General features: G+C 33.0%; 1 protein-coding gene across 1 annotated transcript; it reads left to right on the top strand.

Moving 5' to 3' along the window:
- Positions 1 to 5,057: 5,057 nt before the first annotated feature.
- LOC129220689 (EF-hand domain-containing family member B-like) lies at positions 5,058 to 18,476 on the top strand. Its single transcript, XM_054855119.1, has 5 exons — positions 5,058 to 5,087; positions 7,829 to 8,024; positions 9,482 to 9,592; positions 17,290 to 17,432; positions 18,337 to 18,476. Exons 1-5 carry the CDS (start codon positions 5,058 to 5,060, stop codon positions 18,472 to 18,474), a joined length of 618 nt encoding a protein of 205 aa, XP_054711094.1. The 3' UTR covers positions 18,475 to 18,476.

Here is an 18,476-nt window from a genome sequence, read left to right as displayed (position 1 = left end):
ACTCAAGTGTCCCACCCTTACCTCAACTTAATCACAAAAAAACTGACTAAAATTATATCATTCAGTTTCAATTTTAAGATTTTCAATGAAAGAAAATTCATGAATTTCACCACCCTCCTCCCCTTCTTCTCCTCTAACGTCTCCAAAGCAGGGGCGTGCACAGAAATTTTGGGGCCGTCACAAATGACTTTTCCAGGCCCCCCTTCCATACTGTTTATCCCTATATTTCATCCCTAGTTAAAAAAATATTGGATCCCCTTCAGGCTCAGGTCCGGGCCAACAGGTGTCCATCTCGCCCCAGCACGCCCCTGCTCCAAAGGCAGCCTAAAATAGTGTTGTTTAAGATTTAAATTTCAAAATATTTTCTGGTAAAGGTCTCAGAAACCTATTTCCTAACTATTGATACCTTTCTTTAGAATTAGCACAATAGCTTAAAATTTCCGTTTTAGAAAATACTACTACGAGAAAACCCTCGAACCCTTCTTTCTCATGGATAGCATAAAATTGATTTCAGTTTCGAAAAAAATTAAAGGAAGAATCTCTTCCATTTCCTCCATCGTTTCCAAACAGAGCCTAAAATTGAGTTTTTAACACTTCAATATCGAAAATTTTTCGAAGAGTCACTGAATCCCCTAACGTCACCAATGATAGTCTAAAATTGCACCTTAAAGCCCTTGATAGGAGAACACCAAATTCTTTCATCTCCATTTTCACCAACATCATCTTGGGACTAAAATTTCAGGAAAAAAATCTGAGAGGAACCCTCAATTCCCTATCATTACCACAATTAATCTAAACTTATCTTAAATTTTAAAAATAATACGGTAGACAGGGAACCTCCGCCTTACTCCTTTCCCTTCATTTTACACAGAATTGTCCAAATTTGTGATTTCAGACGTCAGCTTTGAAGACTCTTCCAGGGACCCTGGGTGGTTTATCTGACCTCTAACGCCCCTCACCCCCCCAACCCTTGTCCTTGCCGGAATCGGAAAAATCGGTCGGCACTTCTCGAATTTGTATCACCGTTCTGTAAAGAACCCTGCCAGATCTCTCTAATTGGGCCCCGCATCTGCTAAGGCCGCCTCTGGCTGTTAATGTTGGGAAATGTCAAGTGCTACATTTAGGGCATGGAAATAAGTGTGCAAGTTATTATTTACAAGGTTCAGTCATTGGTCAGGCAGAAAAAGTTACTGATCTGGGCGTCTTAATAAGTCAGGATTTAAAGTTCAGCCAACACAGTGTAGCATAGCTAGTAACAAAGCCAATACGATACTTGGGTTTATCAATAGATCTATTTCAAACAAATCTAAAGAAGTTCTTCTGCCCTTATATAGAAGTTTGGTAAGACCTCATTTGGAGTAGGCTGTTCAGTTTTGGTCTCCTTATCTTAAGAAAGATATTAATGTATTGGAAAGGGTTCAAAGGCGGGCTACAAGGCTAATAAATGGACTTTCTCATTTAGACTATGATTCCAGGCTTAGAAGGCTAAAAATGTAGTCTTGAGCAAAGAAGAGACCGAGGGGACATGATTCAGTTTTTACTTTCTTCTATATCTAATATATAGAAGAAAGTATTGGATTCGTGCAAATTTTCGAATTTCAAATTTTGACGGATTCGAACGTTTTGAGGTGTGCTGAGTCCATTTCGACTATTTTTGGAAAATGTATGTCTGTGTGTGTGTCACGTCTGTGTGTGACCAGTTTTTTGTGGCCGCTCTACAGCAAAAACTACCGCATGAAATCGAACGAAAATTGGTACACATATGTGCCCCTATGTGAACTTGTGCCCATTGGTTTTTGGCGCGAATTCCTCCAAGGGGGGTGGAGCAATGGGACGTTTTTTGAGTTACGCGTGCTTGCAATTCCTCAGGAAGTAACTGGCGGAATCAAACAAAATTTGGTCCATATGTTGCCCCTAACAGGAACAGGTGCTGATTCAATTTTGGTGTCAATAACTCAAACGGGGGTTGAGCTTATAGAACGTTTTTTGTCGTCAATTGTGACTGCTGTATCTCAAGAAATAATGAACGGAATCAAGAAAAATTTATCGGCAAGTAGCCCTTAGTGGGTATAAGAGCTGATTTTATTTTGGTGTCAACAGCTAAAAAGGGGGTAGCGCAATCGCCCGTTCTTTTTTTCCATTGTGAGTGCCCTATCTCAAGAAGTAATGCTACGTTCTGGTTTAAATTTGGAATATATGTGAATCCATATGTAAACAGGCTTTGGTTCAATTTTGACGCCAATCGCTCCAAGAGGTGTTGATTTTTTTTTTTTTTTTGAATAAAAATAGCTTTATTAATGCAACAATAAGAAAGATAAATCGTAATAGATTGTCGTCTGCGTATTTCTCGTGATTTTAATTGTATGGAAATGATCGGAAATATTATCTCAATGATTTAAAATTTTTAACTGTTGCCATCTTATGTTTGTTAACAAATAAAATATTTGTAATTAATTCAAGCAAGGCTTTTAAAATAACTTTCAATTTTCGCTCTTTGCTTTGCTTTTGCAATAATTCAGACATTGGGATGGTCGTCAAGTTTTTGTATGTGTAATTTTGTTTTTGTTAGGAATATTGCTTCTTCGTCAAGCATGGGGAGGGATCAGAAAAAGGAAAAATATAGAAGAAAGTTTCGTGATGGCCACAACATACTAGTTTAAATTTATTAAAATGAAAGATGTTACGGGGCTGAAATTTAGCACTGAAAACAGGACAAGGGGTCATTGTTTTAAGCTATTTAAATCTCAGGCTAACATGGATATTGGGAAAAGTTATTATTATAGCAGGGTAGTGGAACCTTAGAACAGCTTACCGGAAGAGGTGGTAATGAGTACAGGAGTAGATAGTTTTAAGAGGGCCATTGATCTTCACTGGGGATTGTAAATTGACTAGGACCAGTCTTGTTGCTGGTTGTCACTTTTGTATTTGTATTTGAAATAAGATTAATATCACTAAGGATAATTTATCTTGTGTCTTCATTAGTCTTAATATTAGGGATGCAACGGGTATCTGGTCAACGTACTGTAGGCACATTCTGCAAATATACCAGATAATTGGCAGTAGCTGGATATTGTAATTATTCAGCCGTACATTAGGCCTAAAATTACATATGTACTGTGAAACAAAATTAATTTAAAAAATAAGCAATCAAACAATGGAAAATATGAAATTGCAAAATATTGTAGTAAGCAATGAGTTTACAAAATAGAAAAAAAGCCTAGTAAATCATCCCCCATTTACTATCACTAATTAGGGAAACCTCTGATTTTCTTTCTGTCTAAGTCCTCTTGATAATCTTTTGAGGATTTCTAAAGAATTGTCTTCATTCAAGGATGCTAATGTTGAAGTTTTTACTCCTTCAAAACATTCCTTGTTGGGAAAAAAAAAGCTTTTTGAACCTAAGATCTGAAATTGCAGTTTTGGAAAAATATTTTATTAACCAAAAAGCTATAGTATGCTATGGTTCAAGGGCAGATTCAGGGGAGGGTCAAGGGGTCAGCTGACCACCTGTGAGAGGAATTTTGTTATGTTTATTAAACTTCAATTTTTTAAATCCCCAAAAAAGTACATGGAACCAATGTTGACCCTTTTTTGACTTGGTTCTGTAAGGTATTTCCTCTTAGCGTGTCATAATTCAAAAGAATTGACTGGGTTCGTTTACTAGGCTGGTGCTGTTTTGAGTTTTTATTAATTTTCAAAAGAACAATCATCTCAAATGAACTCAGTTTCTTCAGAACACTCTCCCACCTCAAACACATGGGTGTTGTGTGCTTTTTCCAACTATTTTACAGCTGTAATAACATGTGTTCAAAGCTTACGGTAATGGAACCAGCCTGTCTGCCTAAAAAATAAGCCTTTTGAAGAAAATTTGAGGGAATGCGATCCATGGTGCAGGCTGTGGCATTGAAAAATAAAGGGGAGGGGGATTATAGAGTTTTTTATCTTATTGCAGGATGGGGAGGCTTCGTAGCCAGGGTTGGCCGGAATGGACCCTATTGGGTTGGACCCAATGGGTTTTTTGAAAAACCCATTTAAAAAAACCCATTATTTAGCCCACTTTTGGGTTTTTAAAAATTTTCTGAGAAGTTTTTTAAAAAAAATTAATGAAATATTAATTTGAACTTTAATAGTATTTCTTAATTCTTAAAGGCTAACTGGTCAATAAAAAACTCAAATTATCTTGACTAAGTCTTGTCACGTCTGATTTTCTCAATATTTGTAGATTGTACAGCAGAAACTACTCTAGCTAAAAGGCTTTCATGTGAATTATTTTCTGCAAACCAACACATCACAAATCTCGAATAAACAAGGTATATTTTTTAGAAATTAACAAGTTTTACAAACGGTCGAACAGAAAACAAAATAGGATGTACAGTATTTTCATTTTCTTACGAAAAAGTTTTAATATTTCTTACTCTGTACACAGAAGTAGAAAAACAGGCAACAAAGTTCAAAGAAATGTTCTGATTAAGCTGGAATTCAGTAAAAAGGGATTTAAACTACTTAAGGTTTTACAAAAAATTTTGCATAACAAAATGAAATACAATAAAGTAAAATGCCAAAAAAAAAAAATTATTAAAAACGAACAATAGATTTTATCCCTCGAGAAGTAGCTTTGCCTTAACTGTTAGTAATCATAGAAATTAAGAAATCTGAAACTTCACAATTCTTGGATTTCGTCATCTTTTTTCCTTTTCTTCAGAAAACGCCGAATTTTCCACCTTTTTTTACCCCAAAAAAATTTTCGTGCTTTGTCCATATACTTACGCTACAATATGCTACAATTACCCCACATTTTCCCTAAAAAAAGAAAAAAAAACACACATTTCTTTTAAAAAACCCAGCTTTAGTTGGGTTTTTTTGGGTTTTATTTAAAAAAACCCAAAAACCCTGGGTCCATGGGCTTTTTAAAAAAAAAAAACAGGTTTTTGCCAACCCTGTTTGTAGCATATAAGGTGCTCCATGACACTTGGAGAGATGGGCAGCCCCGCTTAACTGATACTTTTTAACATATGAGGCATGACGCTAGCCATTGAAACTTGAACCCCCTTACAAAAATGTCTGGATTAGCCCCTGCTCTTGATCTGGTTATGCATATACATGAAAATGCAATCTGTTATAGAAAGGATAAGGGTCTGTTAAAAAAGATATTGAACTTTAATTTTTCTAATTAAGAAAATATGAATTTGGTATATTTTAATATAATAAAAATATTACACTGACATTACTTTTGGTTACCATTAAAAAAAATTATGCAGTTCTTTATCATGTTATGAAATTGAGTTCTGAAAATGAAACTTAAAAAAAATAATTTTAACGGGGAAATTTATTTAAGAAGTAAATTGACAAAAAGAGGAACAAAATTGATCTCTGTTGCATCATTACTTTAATTACTTGATAAGTTCATCATTAAATGTCATATTTCATTTTCTCTGGCTAGGCTAGATGATGCAATTGCTCAGAACACAAAAAAATTCCTCTACATAAATGAAGATAAAGACTTTTCTCTCAATGACACCGTAAAAATTCCTGCAAGAAAATTTGGCAAAGAAAGACACTTGTTAGAAATTTTATGGAATTTGGTAAAGAAGAAAAATCACTGTTGTTTTGAAGATTTAACATCTGCTTTCAATTCATATACAGTAAACTTCTCTTGTTTCTTTGTCGTTTTGAAATTGTAAGGATATAAATTGAAATTATTTAATTTATACTGTACACACATTCTCATTTTGAAATGATTAGATATCAAACATCTTGTCTTTATTTTATGTTCTGTGCATGTTTAGGAAAGTTTCTAGTTTAAATTGTTTTTAATTTGCACGTGATGTTTCAATCTGAAGTTACTGTATCAAAATTTTCTTTTTCTTTTTTTTTTTCTTTTTTTTTCTTTTGCGAATACAATACTTTTTTTTTTTTGTAAAAAGTAAACATTCAAAAATCGGCCTAAATCTTCATTTTGCTCACCCATGAATGAATGTTGAGTTTTTTTCCCAACCCGACCACACTTGAATAAGTGCCTAATAAGGTATAGACCTCCGAAATATCCATTTTGAGTTAATTGCAATGAGTTTTCTCGTCACGTCCATATGTGCGTATGTGTATCGTATAACTCAAGAACAGTATGTCCTAGAAAGTTGAAATTTGGTGCGTAGACTCCTAGTGGGGTCTAGTTGTGCACCTCCCCTTTTGGTTGCTTTCGGGTGTTTCTAAAGGGTGCTTTTGCTCCTTTTTGGGGGGGGGGGAGGGAATCATTGTTAATTTCGAGGCAAACTCAAGTGGTGTTATAATTTGGCGGACACTTGACAACATATCGCCAGTCTTTTGGTCACCAAGTTTTGTCGCCCACTTGGCGACAAATTTGGTGAATCTGTTTCTAATTTTGGCCACTGTTGGTGATATTTAGAGTTAACTATTGAATCACATTAAAATTGCCAATAATGGGGAAATAACATTAAGTTGGTGTAAAACGAAATCATGTGATCATCAGCTCGTTTTTTTTTCCATCTCTTAAAAAAATTGTTGAAAAACAAAAACAGGATGAGCCCAAATGGTGGACCAGATTTTGACAAATCATATTTTCCAAACTACTGCACATGTTGAAGCTAAGCTCGGTTACTCCCTACTGACTGAGGAGTTGTAATAAGGACGAAACTGCAGTCTCAGGATGCAATAACCGGGCTATCTGGTATATTGCATTCATTTCTAAAGATTAATATTTTTGTGGGGTAAAAAAGACTTACACTGAATATCTTTGAAACAGTGTAAAAGTAAAGTATTTTCAGAAACGCAGAAAAAATATCAAATTAAGTTCGTTATCCATCTGCATAAAAGATTCATAATAAGTATGTAAAGAATTAACTTTAATGACCAAATGCGCTTTTGAATTTTTGTCATATGTTCATATTCCATTATAGAGTGCATGTTGTACCAGATTGGTTGATACAAGACTCTTTATTTTTTATTTTAGTCTTTCCCATTTTCCATGGACCTAAATTATGTAAAACAGAAAACTCTGCTCAATTCAACTGTAGACGAGAGGCTTAAGAAAAAGCTGAAATAAACTTTTTTTTTTTTTGAAGGTACCACTACCAGATGATCTCTTGCCATTCGCCCTGTCTTGTCGAGGGTTTTTGCATGTGCTGGAAAAAATACATAAGATACAAGTATAGCATATAAATAAGTTTAAAAAAAAAATGTATCAATCAGTAGATTCAATTTCAGGAAAGATGAGGATCCTTGGCATTAAAGCCATTAAAATGCAAAAAAAAAAAGCAGTCTGCTTTCTGAAGCTACTGATTTTTCGTCTGAAGGTCATCCTCATTTAGAAAATGGATTTTTCTTTATTGTATCTCCTCTTGACTTCTGCTTACTGGCAGTGAGGGGGTGCCTGGAACCCTCAAATTTTTTTGGGGGGGGGAGGGTGCTTGAGCGCCATAGCACCCCCGTATTTAACAGCCCCGTCTTTGACATAACCCCACAGAAGGAAATCATGTTGTGCTAGGTCGGGAGATCTTGTTAACTGTGTGATTAAGGGCCAATCACAGTCACTCACATACTCCATACATTGGTGTTGTTGTGATTTTACTGCCATCCGTTGATCATTGGTGCAAAAACAGCTTGTTGCATTTCTCTTTAAATGTATCCCTTATTAGAACGTGTACAGTAGTTTCGAAAATATGATTTTTTGAAATCAGGTCCATCATTTGTGCTCACCAGTAAATTGTTTTTCTGATTCTACAACCTTTTAAAAAAAAAATTTTCTAGATATAATTTATTGCATTGTTTTAGTTTGTATAAAGTGATTCATAATTATTTCTTGAATTTCCAGAATGGCACCAACAAAATAACAGTTTTAGACTTGCAGAAGATGTGCCAAAAGTTTGGGATTTCTGTACCACAGCACATGTATGAAAAATTGCTCGAGGAATGTGATATTATTGATAAAGATGGAGCAATAAGCTATGATGAGTTTGTTCATTGTTTGAACTGGAAAGATTTGCTCAAAGAAAATGCTAAATTGAAAAGTATGCATATATTTCAGAAATAATTCATATTAAGTTAATTCATTTAATACATGAATAAGGATAAAATAAATTTTTTTATGACGCCCATAGATTGTTTTTTCGTTTTTACTTTATGCTTTGAAATGTAAAACAGTATTGCCTGTCAGACAGACCTGTCATTTTAAAGTTTTCCAAATGCAGGGGTGCCCAACTGGGGGGGGGGGGGTCATGACACAGAGTGCCCCATTGAAATTTTTAGGGGGAGAGTTGTTTTAAGGCATATTTTTCTCTTTTTTTTAAGGGGAGCCTTTTTAGGTTTAGGGGGGTGTACCCTTCCTCTTATGGAGGCACCCCTTCCAAATGAGGGGGAGGCAAGGGGAAGCAAAGAGTATGTTGTATCAATTTTAAGGGGGAAAAAGAGAAAAAAAATACACATAACCCCAATTTAATATGTATTTTTGTGACAATAGAAACTGTCTTGCATTGTGGATTAAAGAGACTAGGAAACGATTGTTGCATAGATGGAAACATTAAAAAAAAAAGGCGAAGCTACTGTAGTTTTTCCTTTAGCGCTTGAATTATTTCAAAAATCATTGGATTGTGCTTGAAATTCTTTAAAAAATATTTCATCAGTGCAATTTTCTGAACGTATGTCCGATATGCAATATCGCAAAAAATTGCTTTCGTGTTTGAGGTTTTCAATCTTTTTGCATCTTGTAAATATTTTGATGTTTTTCACAATCAAAAATTAATTTGACAAATTCTACCTTAAATTAGCTTATTTTTGTTTAATTTCCATAAATAATAATGGATTTTTTTTTATTTTGAAACCACAGCAACATTGAACTTACTCGGACTTCACGGAAAATTACTTGTTGTGTTTGAAATTTCAATCTTTTTGCATCTTGTGAATATTTAAATATTTTGACCAATCGGATGTTAGTTTTACATATGTTTCTTTAGCATATAATAATATTTTATGTTTAATTTAGTAGAAAATAAATAATGTTTTAAAATGTTTTTTATCTTATATCAGGGGTGATTGTGGTCCGGTATTTTACAGAATTTCTGGTATTTTCGGACATATTTCCGGTATTTTCATGTCTGAAAATACCGGAATTATGTTCTTTTTTCGTTATGCTTTTATCTCCCTACCTCCGCAATTTATTTTAAATTATATAATACTCATCAAATATACCTGCAAGAGCCTTAAGATGGACAACTATCCCTTAAGATGGACAAATGTCAAGATAATTTGTATAACACCAGCTCAAAAGTAACTTCGTAATCCATTAAAAATTTAATTAAATGTGCACGCAATATTTTGACTCAGAACTATTTAAAACTATGGCAAAGGTGCACTTAAGTAATAGGGGCCAAAGATTACCCCCCCCCCCCCCGTTCTCGTTTTGAAACTTTCAGGTATTTTTTGATGAACTCACAATCACCCCTGTTATATGCTCGTTTCTTAATTTTAGAATCAAGGTATGCAAATGATTGGAGAGAAAACTGCATCAATTGCAACAGCAAAAACTCACTTGAAGATTTCAGAACAACATATTCAGCAATTGGAGATCACAGTCATAAAGGTAACTTGGATAATTTTTTTCTTAACCTTAGTCATGTTTTATAATGTTTTTGAAAGTTTAATAAACTTAGTTATTTTTACTTTAGTCTATTCATCAATCTCCAGGGTAATAGAAGTATTAGTTATTCCAATTATTCAGTGCTTGAATAGATTTTACAGTTACCAATACCCTTCGCCAGTGGTATCATATACAAGATACAGTGGAGGACAAAATTATAGACTCAAATTTTTGATTTTGTTTTTATTGTAACTTAACTCAATTTAACTTTTTTTCATTGAACAAAAGATGAATAATTGAAAAAAAAAAAAATCTTCTAAAATTAGTACAACTCATCAATTAAATTACAACATTGATGAAATAAGAAAATTTGCAACTTTAATATTTAATTATTATGGGAAGCCTGGACAAAAGTAGATACTTGAAGGTAAAAAATCAAAGACTATGTTAAAGTTTTTTCAAATACGTTGATTTAAAGTCATAGGATGAATAAAAGTTGCCATTAGTGGTTGTTAAATATTTTGTTTTTAAAATTAATGAGAAACATTAAAGTGCATTGCTGGACAAAGTTATAAACTCAAAAATCTTTCATTGTTTCAATCATAACTTAACCCATATTCTTTTTTTTTTTTTTTGTTAAAGTAAAGATAAATAACTGACTAAATTGTCTCAAATTCAGTATCGTTCATAAATTTAATAAAACAAATAATGTGATTTAAAGAAGGTAAAATATATCTTATCAAGTTAAACCTCAACAAAAGTATCAACCCAAAGGTAAGAAACTGAAGTTTCCAAGAACTATGTTCCAATATTTAATCATTTTATATCTTAAAATAAATCAATGTTGGGTTGTTGGGTCATTGCATACAAAATTAACAAAATTTCTGAAATCTTTGTGCCGCACCATTTTTGATTTTGATGAAATTAGGAAGGTATTAATGATGCATCAATATTCTATGCTCCCAAACTGTTATATTCTTTCCTTGGAAAAATTTTATTCTCGAGGTTAAGCTATTTTTTTGCTATGCAGATGAGTAACATTTGGCATTTTTGATCCTCTTTCTAAAAGCATTGCTAAATTTATTTAAATTATTGGAAGATCAAACATTGCTTATTTTAAAGCTGAAAAAATGAACTTTTATTTGTACATAAAAAGAAAGTATTTCCATTATGTCTAACTAAAAAATTTCCTGCTTCAAATTGAGTTAAAACCAAGCAAAAACTGCCTTGTTATTCTAAAGCGAAGAAAAAATACAAACCTCTGAAGATAACGTTTGTTTTTGATGAAAAGTTATGTTTTGTTAATATAGTCAATAAAAATTGAAAGCTATTTGTTGCACATTTTTTTTTGTAAATATATTTCAATGAAGTTTGGTTACATAGTGTTTTATTAGGTGTTTATCCAGTCTATTTAGCCTCTTTTAAGAAATGTACCAAAGTTATTACTCTATTATTTTAAAGGCTTATATCCTGTTTATGCCTTTGAATAACAAGACAGATTTTTTTTTTCGTTTTAATGGCAATGTAACAGCTTCTTACCCTAGCATTATCAAATTTTTATGTTGGGGAGTGAAAAAAAAGTTTTTTACACCCCATTCATTTTTTCTCAAGTTGAAATTTTTTTTTTCCAAAATGAGACTATCAGTTTTTTTTCTGTACTTCTAGTACACATAACTAACTGCAAAAGGGGGGAAAAATGGCCTCCTTAGTAAGTCCCTCGTTGACTTTTTTTATGCTCGAAATGACCAAAACTGCACTTTTTTATCCGGTAAATTTCTAATTATGCTGTTTACCTCATTTTGAGCATAAAAAAGTTGATTAGGGGTAGGAGGCTATTTTTTTTCTGTTGTAGTTAATTATGCATACTAGAAGTGCAGAAAAAAATAAGCGGAGACTGAGAGTCTTTTATTTAAAAAAAAAAAACATGCTTAAACTTAAGAAAAATAGAAAATGGTTTTGTTTTCACTCTCCAAAAATGGCCAGTGAGTTAGGTAAGAATTTAGCAGAATTACTACTAATAAGATTCCCCTTGATCAGGGATGGATTGAGCTATAAGCTAACTAGTAAGCAGGCTATAGCTTAGGGCCGCCGCTTCCTAGGGGGCCCCAAAAGGGCATGATTCGTTCATAAGAAAAGGAACAGTACTTGGAAAAGGAAATTTAATTTTGAAGTTTTTGGAAAAATATATTAAATACTTTTTTTTCAAATTTCTAAAAAAGCGGTGGGGAAAGTGGAAGTCCAAAAGGTGTCATATTCAGCTCCTTATTACTTCCTGCATCATAAACTTTGGTTTGTGTGACATATTGCTTGAGAAATTTTTGATAGTCATATGTTTCATATCTTGCTAATCATGTTATCCCAAATTCAGTATTTTGGAAGTTTTTGTTATTGCTTGCTTTTCATCTTACTTAAACAGCACACTGCTGATCTGTTTAGTTATTTACATCTGTTCTTTTTCATTTTCTGCATTTTTTATAATGGAAAAAAGTTCTCACAGTGAGAAATCTATATATATTTTTTAAACAGGAGTTTCTTTTAAGATTAAAACAATTTTTGTTGAAACTATACAATCGAGTATTAAATTGTTAGAGACTCGAAAGTGCTAATGAAGTGCTTTTAATAATTTTAATTGTTTTAGAGTCCTAACAAATAATTAAATATTGAGACTACTTGAAAAGTGCTTGTTTTATTTTGTACTAGGGCCCCATCCCAAACTTGTTCGGGTTGAAAAAGTTATCTGTCTTAATTATATATTCTACAGATTTTTTTGTTTTAAAATATTATAGTATACAATCTAACATGGTATACTCGAACAATGAGCTTTTTGTTTTGTTTTCATGAGGCTTTGAAATAAATTGATTCACTTCCTTTCCTAATCAAGAGAGACCAACCATTACTTCCATGTGAACAATATAATCATCCCATATGTAACGTTGTACGTATGACCTTCAGTTTTGATGGTGATGGCATAAGAAATTTTCATTGGAAATTGCAATGACACCTCTTCTAATGTTTCCCTAATCTTTTAGTACTTTTAAAATCCCCGGCTTCTATATTAAAACAGTGGCTCTTCGAACATCAGTAATACATTATGCGGCAGACCTTTTGAAGACGTTTTCAAACTGGCCCATTTGTTATTTTATGAAACATACGGAGTTTTTCTGAAGGGAGCCATTCAAAGTAGTTTAAACCTGGAGTGATCAGTCTATCAAGCACTAAGAAAAATTGCTGCAATTATGTTTAAAAAAAAAAACTGCAAACACATCTTCAGTCTGCCAGTTTATTTTGGTTAAAGTTATAAAACGTTTTTCAGTTCCACCGGGTATGCCGACAAACATTACTTTGCTTTCTGGTATCATAGTCACTGATTGGTTACTAATTTAATTGCTTGGTTGGAAACATGCTCATTCAGTAGGTTGCAATAATATATTAATCTTGTCCATAACATATAAAATAAACCCTCTCTCTTTATAATATTAGTATAGATAAAAAATCTCAAAGGCTAGCCCGAAATGCATGCAAAATTACAGCTTTTAGAATTGCGGACTGATATCTTCTATCTGCACTATTTGAATTAAAAAATTAATTTACTGGAAACGAACCCTATTTACAATTCATTTGAATAAATTTTATTGCATTAACATTCTGCGAGTCTAAATGTTTCACGATGTCCAAGGCTAGAGTTCTATATACCTTATCCTCTGCAGCCTCAAGTACTTATATAGGTAATGGCGGTCCTTAATGCCATCATCGTTCTTCTTGTTTCTATTCCTTAGCATTCGTTTCATAGGGAACCTTCAAGTATTTTATCAATGCAAGTGCGAGACAATCAGCGTACGTATATAACAATAGATCAGTACGAAACATAAACTCGTAGCAATTACAAACTATTGGTTTAAAAAATTAGTATAAGTACATATATGCAAAATATATAGCCTATGTCACTCAGTAAGAATGCACCTTTCATATAGTGAAAGAATTTTTCAAATAGCTGCAATAGTTCCGGAGATTACCTCGAACATATAAACACACAAAAATCCACTCTCTCTCTCTTTATAATATTAGTATAGATTAAGTGTATAAATTATGAATTGTTTGAATGACTAGTCTTATTTTCTTGTTACCTATTTTCTAAACCTCTGCACCATTTCTTTTAAAGAATTTGATGCATTTTTATTATTGATCATTTTACATTTAATTCAGTGTTTTGTTTGTAGGGCTGAGGGTGGAGGGATTAAAAATAAACTCTTCACAAAAGCCCATCGGAGCAAGTGACAGTGCGTCAGCTTTTCTGTTTCCTCTGTCTAATATTAAAAATTTGTCAAACAATTTTTTTTAATATTTTGCATTATACAGGGGTCGAAGTAGTCCTATATATCCTATATTTCCTTTATTTTCAAGAAAAGCATCAAAATCGTCCTATATTTTTGAAAAATGTCCTATATTTCCGTTTTTTGTTGTTGTTGAACCAGGAGGACAATAATTCTACAAATTTTGGTGCATGGTTCACTAAAGGAAAAGATGATTTTACCGCTTTTTGCCATTTTTGCAACTGTTCAGTGCCCATAAGCAATAGTAGATTTTCGTAATCGAGGCAGCATGCTAAAACATTCAAGCATAAAGAAGACTCTGAAAAACGTCAAGAGGATCCTTCTCAAGCTCTGTTTGTTTTTAATACAAGTGTTAAAGGGTTCAGTTTAGATATAAAATCAAAGAACTGTGGAATTAGTACTTGGGTCATGAGTGAGGAAGAAAAAATACAAATTTTCTTTGTTCAAATTTTGTTTAATTATTTCGTCTATAAAGTACACTGTTTTTTTTCCAAAAATTTTCTTTCAACTTCAGATGTAAGGAATAATTTTATTTGAAGTTTTTTTTTAAACAAAATCATTGATAAGAATAAATAAATAATATATGATATGTATTATTTCTTTTTTCATAGCAAAATTATTCATATAATGTGTCCTATATTTGTCCTTTATTTTTTGCGGAAAATGTCCTATATGTGACAAGTCGGTCACTTCTACCCCTGATTATATTAATTTGCAAAAGGGTGTAACCTTTAAAAAATAGTTTTGTTTGCCTATTTTTTTTTTTTTTTCATATTTTTGTAGTTCCAGTTATCCTTTATAAGACCTCAAATGCAGAATTTTATATCTATTTTTTAAATAAATTCCCAGGGAGGAGGAAAACCCCCCGGAACCCCTGAAATTGAAGTGTTTTGTACCACATCTTTGAATTACTCTTCTGATACCCCTCTCCCTCCGAGGTCAATCCAACACAAAACAGCCGACAGCATTAAGAGAATTTTAAAAAACCCAGTTTTTTTGTACCAGAGGAAAATACACACATAGTAAGAAAAATCCGTTTAAAATTTTGCTCGTTTTGTCCAAACATGAGATAGCTTAGGGCTCCCTGAAGGCTAAATCAAGTCCTGCCCTTGATTCTGGTGGCTATGCGACGAAAAACTTGAAAATTTCGTTGATATCCAACAAAATGCCACCTGCTGATGTTTTGCTCCAAAACCAATTGATTTTTATTAATTTGAGATACAAGATTTGCTTACTGGATTCCAAAATGCAGACATGCACACTCTTCTGCTTTAGGCAGGAGGGTCTCCAGCCCCCAGAGTAATTTCATCTGCTTTATTATCTTTAAATATCGTTAACTTAAAACAAAAATGTTATAGTCTTGATTAATTTTTAATAATTTATGCCTAACAAATATGAAAATTATCAATTTTGAACTAGCATTCATCTGGTTTCAAGGTATGCAATTTTCTCTTTCCTTTTCATTTTGTTTGTCAAACTTTTCCACTTAGTAAGGTTTGCAAGTCTGAAAATGTTATTGATAATGAGAGTAATTACATCAAAATGATTGAAAATAAAAACTTGTCAAAAATTTAAGGTTTGGAAAACTATTTACTTTCCAGTCCTCCCCCCCCCCCCCCCCCTCCAACACCCAAGAAACTTTGCATAGTTTTCCTCCAAAATCTTAATATATGAATCCTGATTGGGAATTTTCAGGAGGTATTCTTATTTTTTGGCAATTTTTATGTACTTTGAGCTGACCTAATTTAGGAACTGTTATTACTTTAATGCAGGTTTTAAGGGCCTACTGGTGAAATGTCTGAAGGGTGCTTTTAAGGACTTTTATCCTTGAAGATTTATTATTTGTTTTGGAGAGAATGTTAGGGATATGTCTGATTGTGACCTCGCATTCTTTTCCCTAATGCAATGTTCAAGAAAACGTATGCTACTGGACCTTAGTTCTACCATACTTAACCATAGTTCTTTTATGCTTTCATTTTCAGCATAATTTTTCAACCACTTCGACAAGTCAATTTTAATTGAACAGAAAGTCTATTCTCACACGTGCTTTACCTTGTATTTGAAACAAAATTGCTTGCTTGCTGTCTATAATCAACAGTTAAATCTCATAGAAGCTTCAATATCTCACACATCACAAAGAAAAAGTTCAATTCCTTTGAATTTATGGAAGAGGTCCGCACAATCTAAGCTCAAAAACCATTGTTTTTGAGCTTTAGCTGCTCATCCTTTTAGTTTTAGTGTTTCTGCACGTTTGGACAGGAGGAGGGGGGGGGGGGGAATGGATGGATTTAATCATAAATTGTAACACTAGCAAAATATGCTTATGTTTTAAGCAGGGTTGGCTTTCTGCCGGCAGAAGCTAGTTTTTGCTGCGCCAGTGGCAGAAACTGGTTATAACCGGTAAAAACCGGCAGAAACTGGCAAAAACTTAAAAATGTCTTCAATAACTCAAGTAATTAGTAAATGATATTTGTTTAAGTAAACTAAAAAATTAACCATCATTTCATCATTTAAAAAAATAAAATCCCATGCTAGTGCCCTTGATTTAGTTCAGAAAGGGAACTTTCCAATTTCAGAGGCTCGTAGTATTTGGATTAATTTAACAAAGGGTAAAAAATCATACAGAATTAAACAGGCATTACTGATTGTAATTTGCTCACTATGCTTCCTCTAAATTGTTTGTGATAGAAATTATCATGTCACATGCTTCAAGAAGAAAGTGCCAGAATTTTACTTGCCTAAATTTTGTACCTAATGTCACAGCTTTGCAAAACAAATTGGCCCCATTTCTCCAAATTTATTTTTCCAATCATATTTTTACCACAACCCAAGTTACTACATGGTGGACCAGTTATACGATAGATGAAAGTTTCACGAACATTGCTTGCTCCTTGATGCATTGTCTGCTAGCTCTTCTGTTTCAAGAATATTCTAAAATTTCTCATTTGTGCATATTAAATTGAGAACCTGTTTAGATTTTTGAAACCACCTTTTCTAAGAGGCAATTACAGGGTCCAAACAATGTAACATTTGATTTTGAATGGCAATAATTTTGTATTAAAATTACAGTACTTTGGTTAACAATAAATTATTTTTTCCATGCATTTTCTGTTGTATATCAAGAATTAATTTTTCATTTATGAGTTTTTGCCAGTTTCTGCCGCAAAGTGGCAGAAAGTGGTTTTTGCCATGCCGGTTTTAACCGGTTTCTACCAGTGGTTTTAACTGCCTTGGCAGAAACTTGCCAACCCTGGTTTTAAGTAAGTTTTTGATTCCATGCAGTGTTGTGTAAATTATTTTTGACAATATTTCTAAAAATGATTATTTTATATGAAATTTAAAAAAAAAATAAGATGCTTTCATTTTTAGAGTTTAAAAAGACAGCAGGACTCCCTAATCGTAGATTTGAATGTGGAGATGTTAAAAATGGTGCTGAAGTTATACAACCAAATGTATTTGCTAAGTATGGTGTATATGATGATGACCTTAATATGCCCCGAATGAAGCAAGAGGTAAGCAGTTAATTTTGGTTTCATCTCTTTCCTTTCCAAATTTCTTATTTTAGAAATTCTGTTAAGTGTTCACACGGAAGTCAAAGTGATCATTCACCGAAATTCAAAAAATTAACGAGCTGTTCTTTCAATGTGCTAAATGTTAAGAAGAGGGTTATCTATGTTTTCTGCTTTACTACAACCAGGCTCGATCAAACCTAGGTGATAACCAGATCCCGGCAAAATTTGGTGCCCCCTCTCAAAAAAAAAAAAGAATGTTTTCAAAGTACAGTAGACTCTCTCTATCCTGAACCATGGGCGAAGGGGGTTTTGGGAACAAACCCCCCGAAAAGTTAGTCTCAAAAAAAAAAAGAGAAAAAGAAGAGAGAAGAGAAAGAAAAAAAAAGAAGAAAAGGAAAAAATTCCAAGCGATTATACATATATATATATATATATATATATATATATATATATATATATATATATATATATATATATATATATATATATATATAAGAAGTAACCCCCGAAAGTCGGGTCTAGCTACGCCACTGTCCTGAACACTGATATAACTGAACTAGTCTTCAGATTATGGGGGTGTTCAATTTAGAGGGTGACGTAATTAATCTACGTGTGCTCCACAGGAGCATCAAAACTTATTCAGAATATCGGGATGTTCACATTAGAGAGTGTTTAGACAGTCCACTGTAGTAGTTTCCACATAAGGGAAGAAAGAATCGCTTTATTTTGTGACCTCTAAAATTGTGGTCCCAGGTCAGCGGACCTGCGTTCATCGGCCCTGCTACTGTAAAAATTTTACTTGATCCATCTTTACTTGACCCATCTTATTTACAGTAGCATTTTAAAATATTTTAGCAGTATGCTTTAGCTAAATTTTACTTATCAGTTTGAATTTTCTGCATAGGTGCAAATATTATTCTATAGAAGTGGAATAAATGTTGACTCTGAAATGTTTGAAATGGTATGGAAAGGTGTGAACAAGAATGGTAAAGCAAGTATTTTATCAGTATGGAATGAAATGAAGAAATTGTGTTTAATTTGAAA

The sequence above is a fragment of the Uloborus diversus genome, chromosome 4, assembly GCF_026930045.1.
Source record: "Uloborus diversus isolate 005 chromosome 4, Udiv.v.3.1, whole genome shotgun sequence".
NCBI classification, from domain to species: Eukaryota; Metazoa; Arthropoda; class Arachnida; order Araneae; family Uloboridae; genus Uloborus; species Uloborus diversus.
This window is presented reverse-complemented; position numbering and strand designations above follow the sequence as displayed.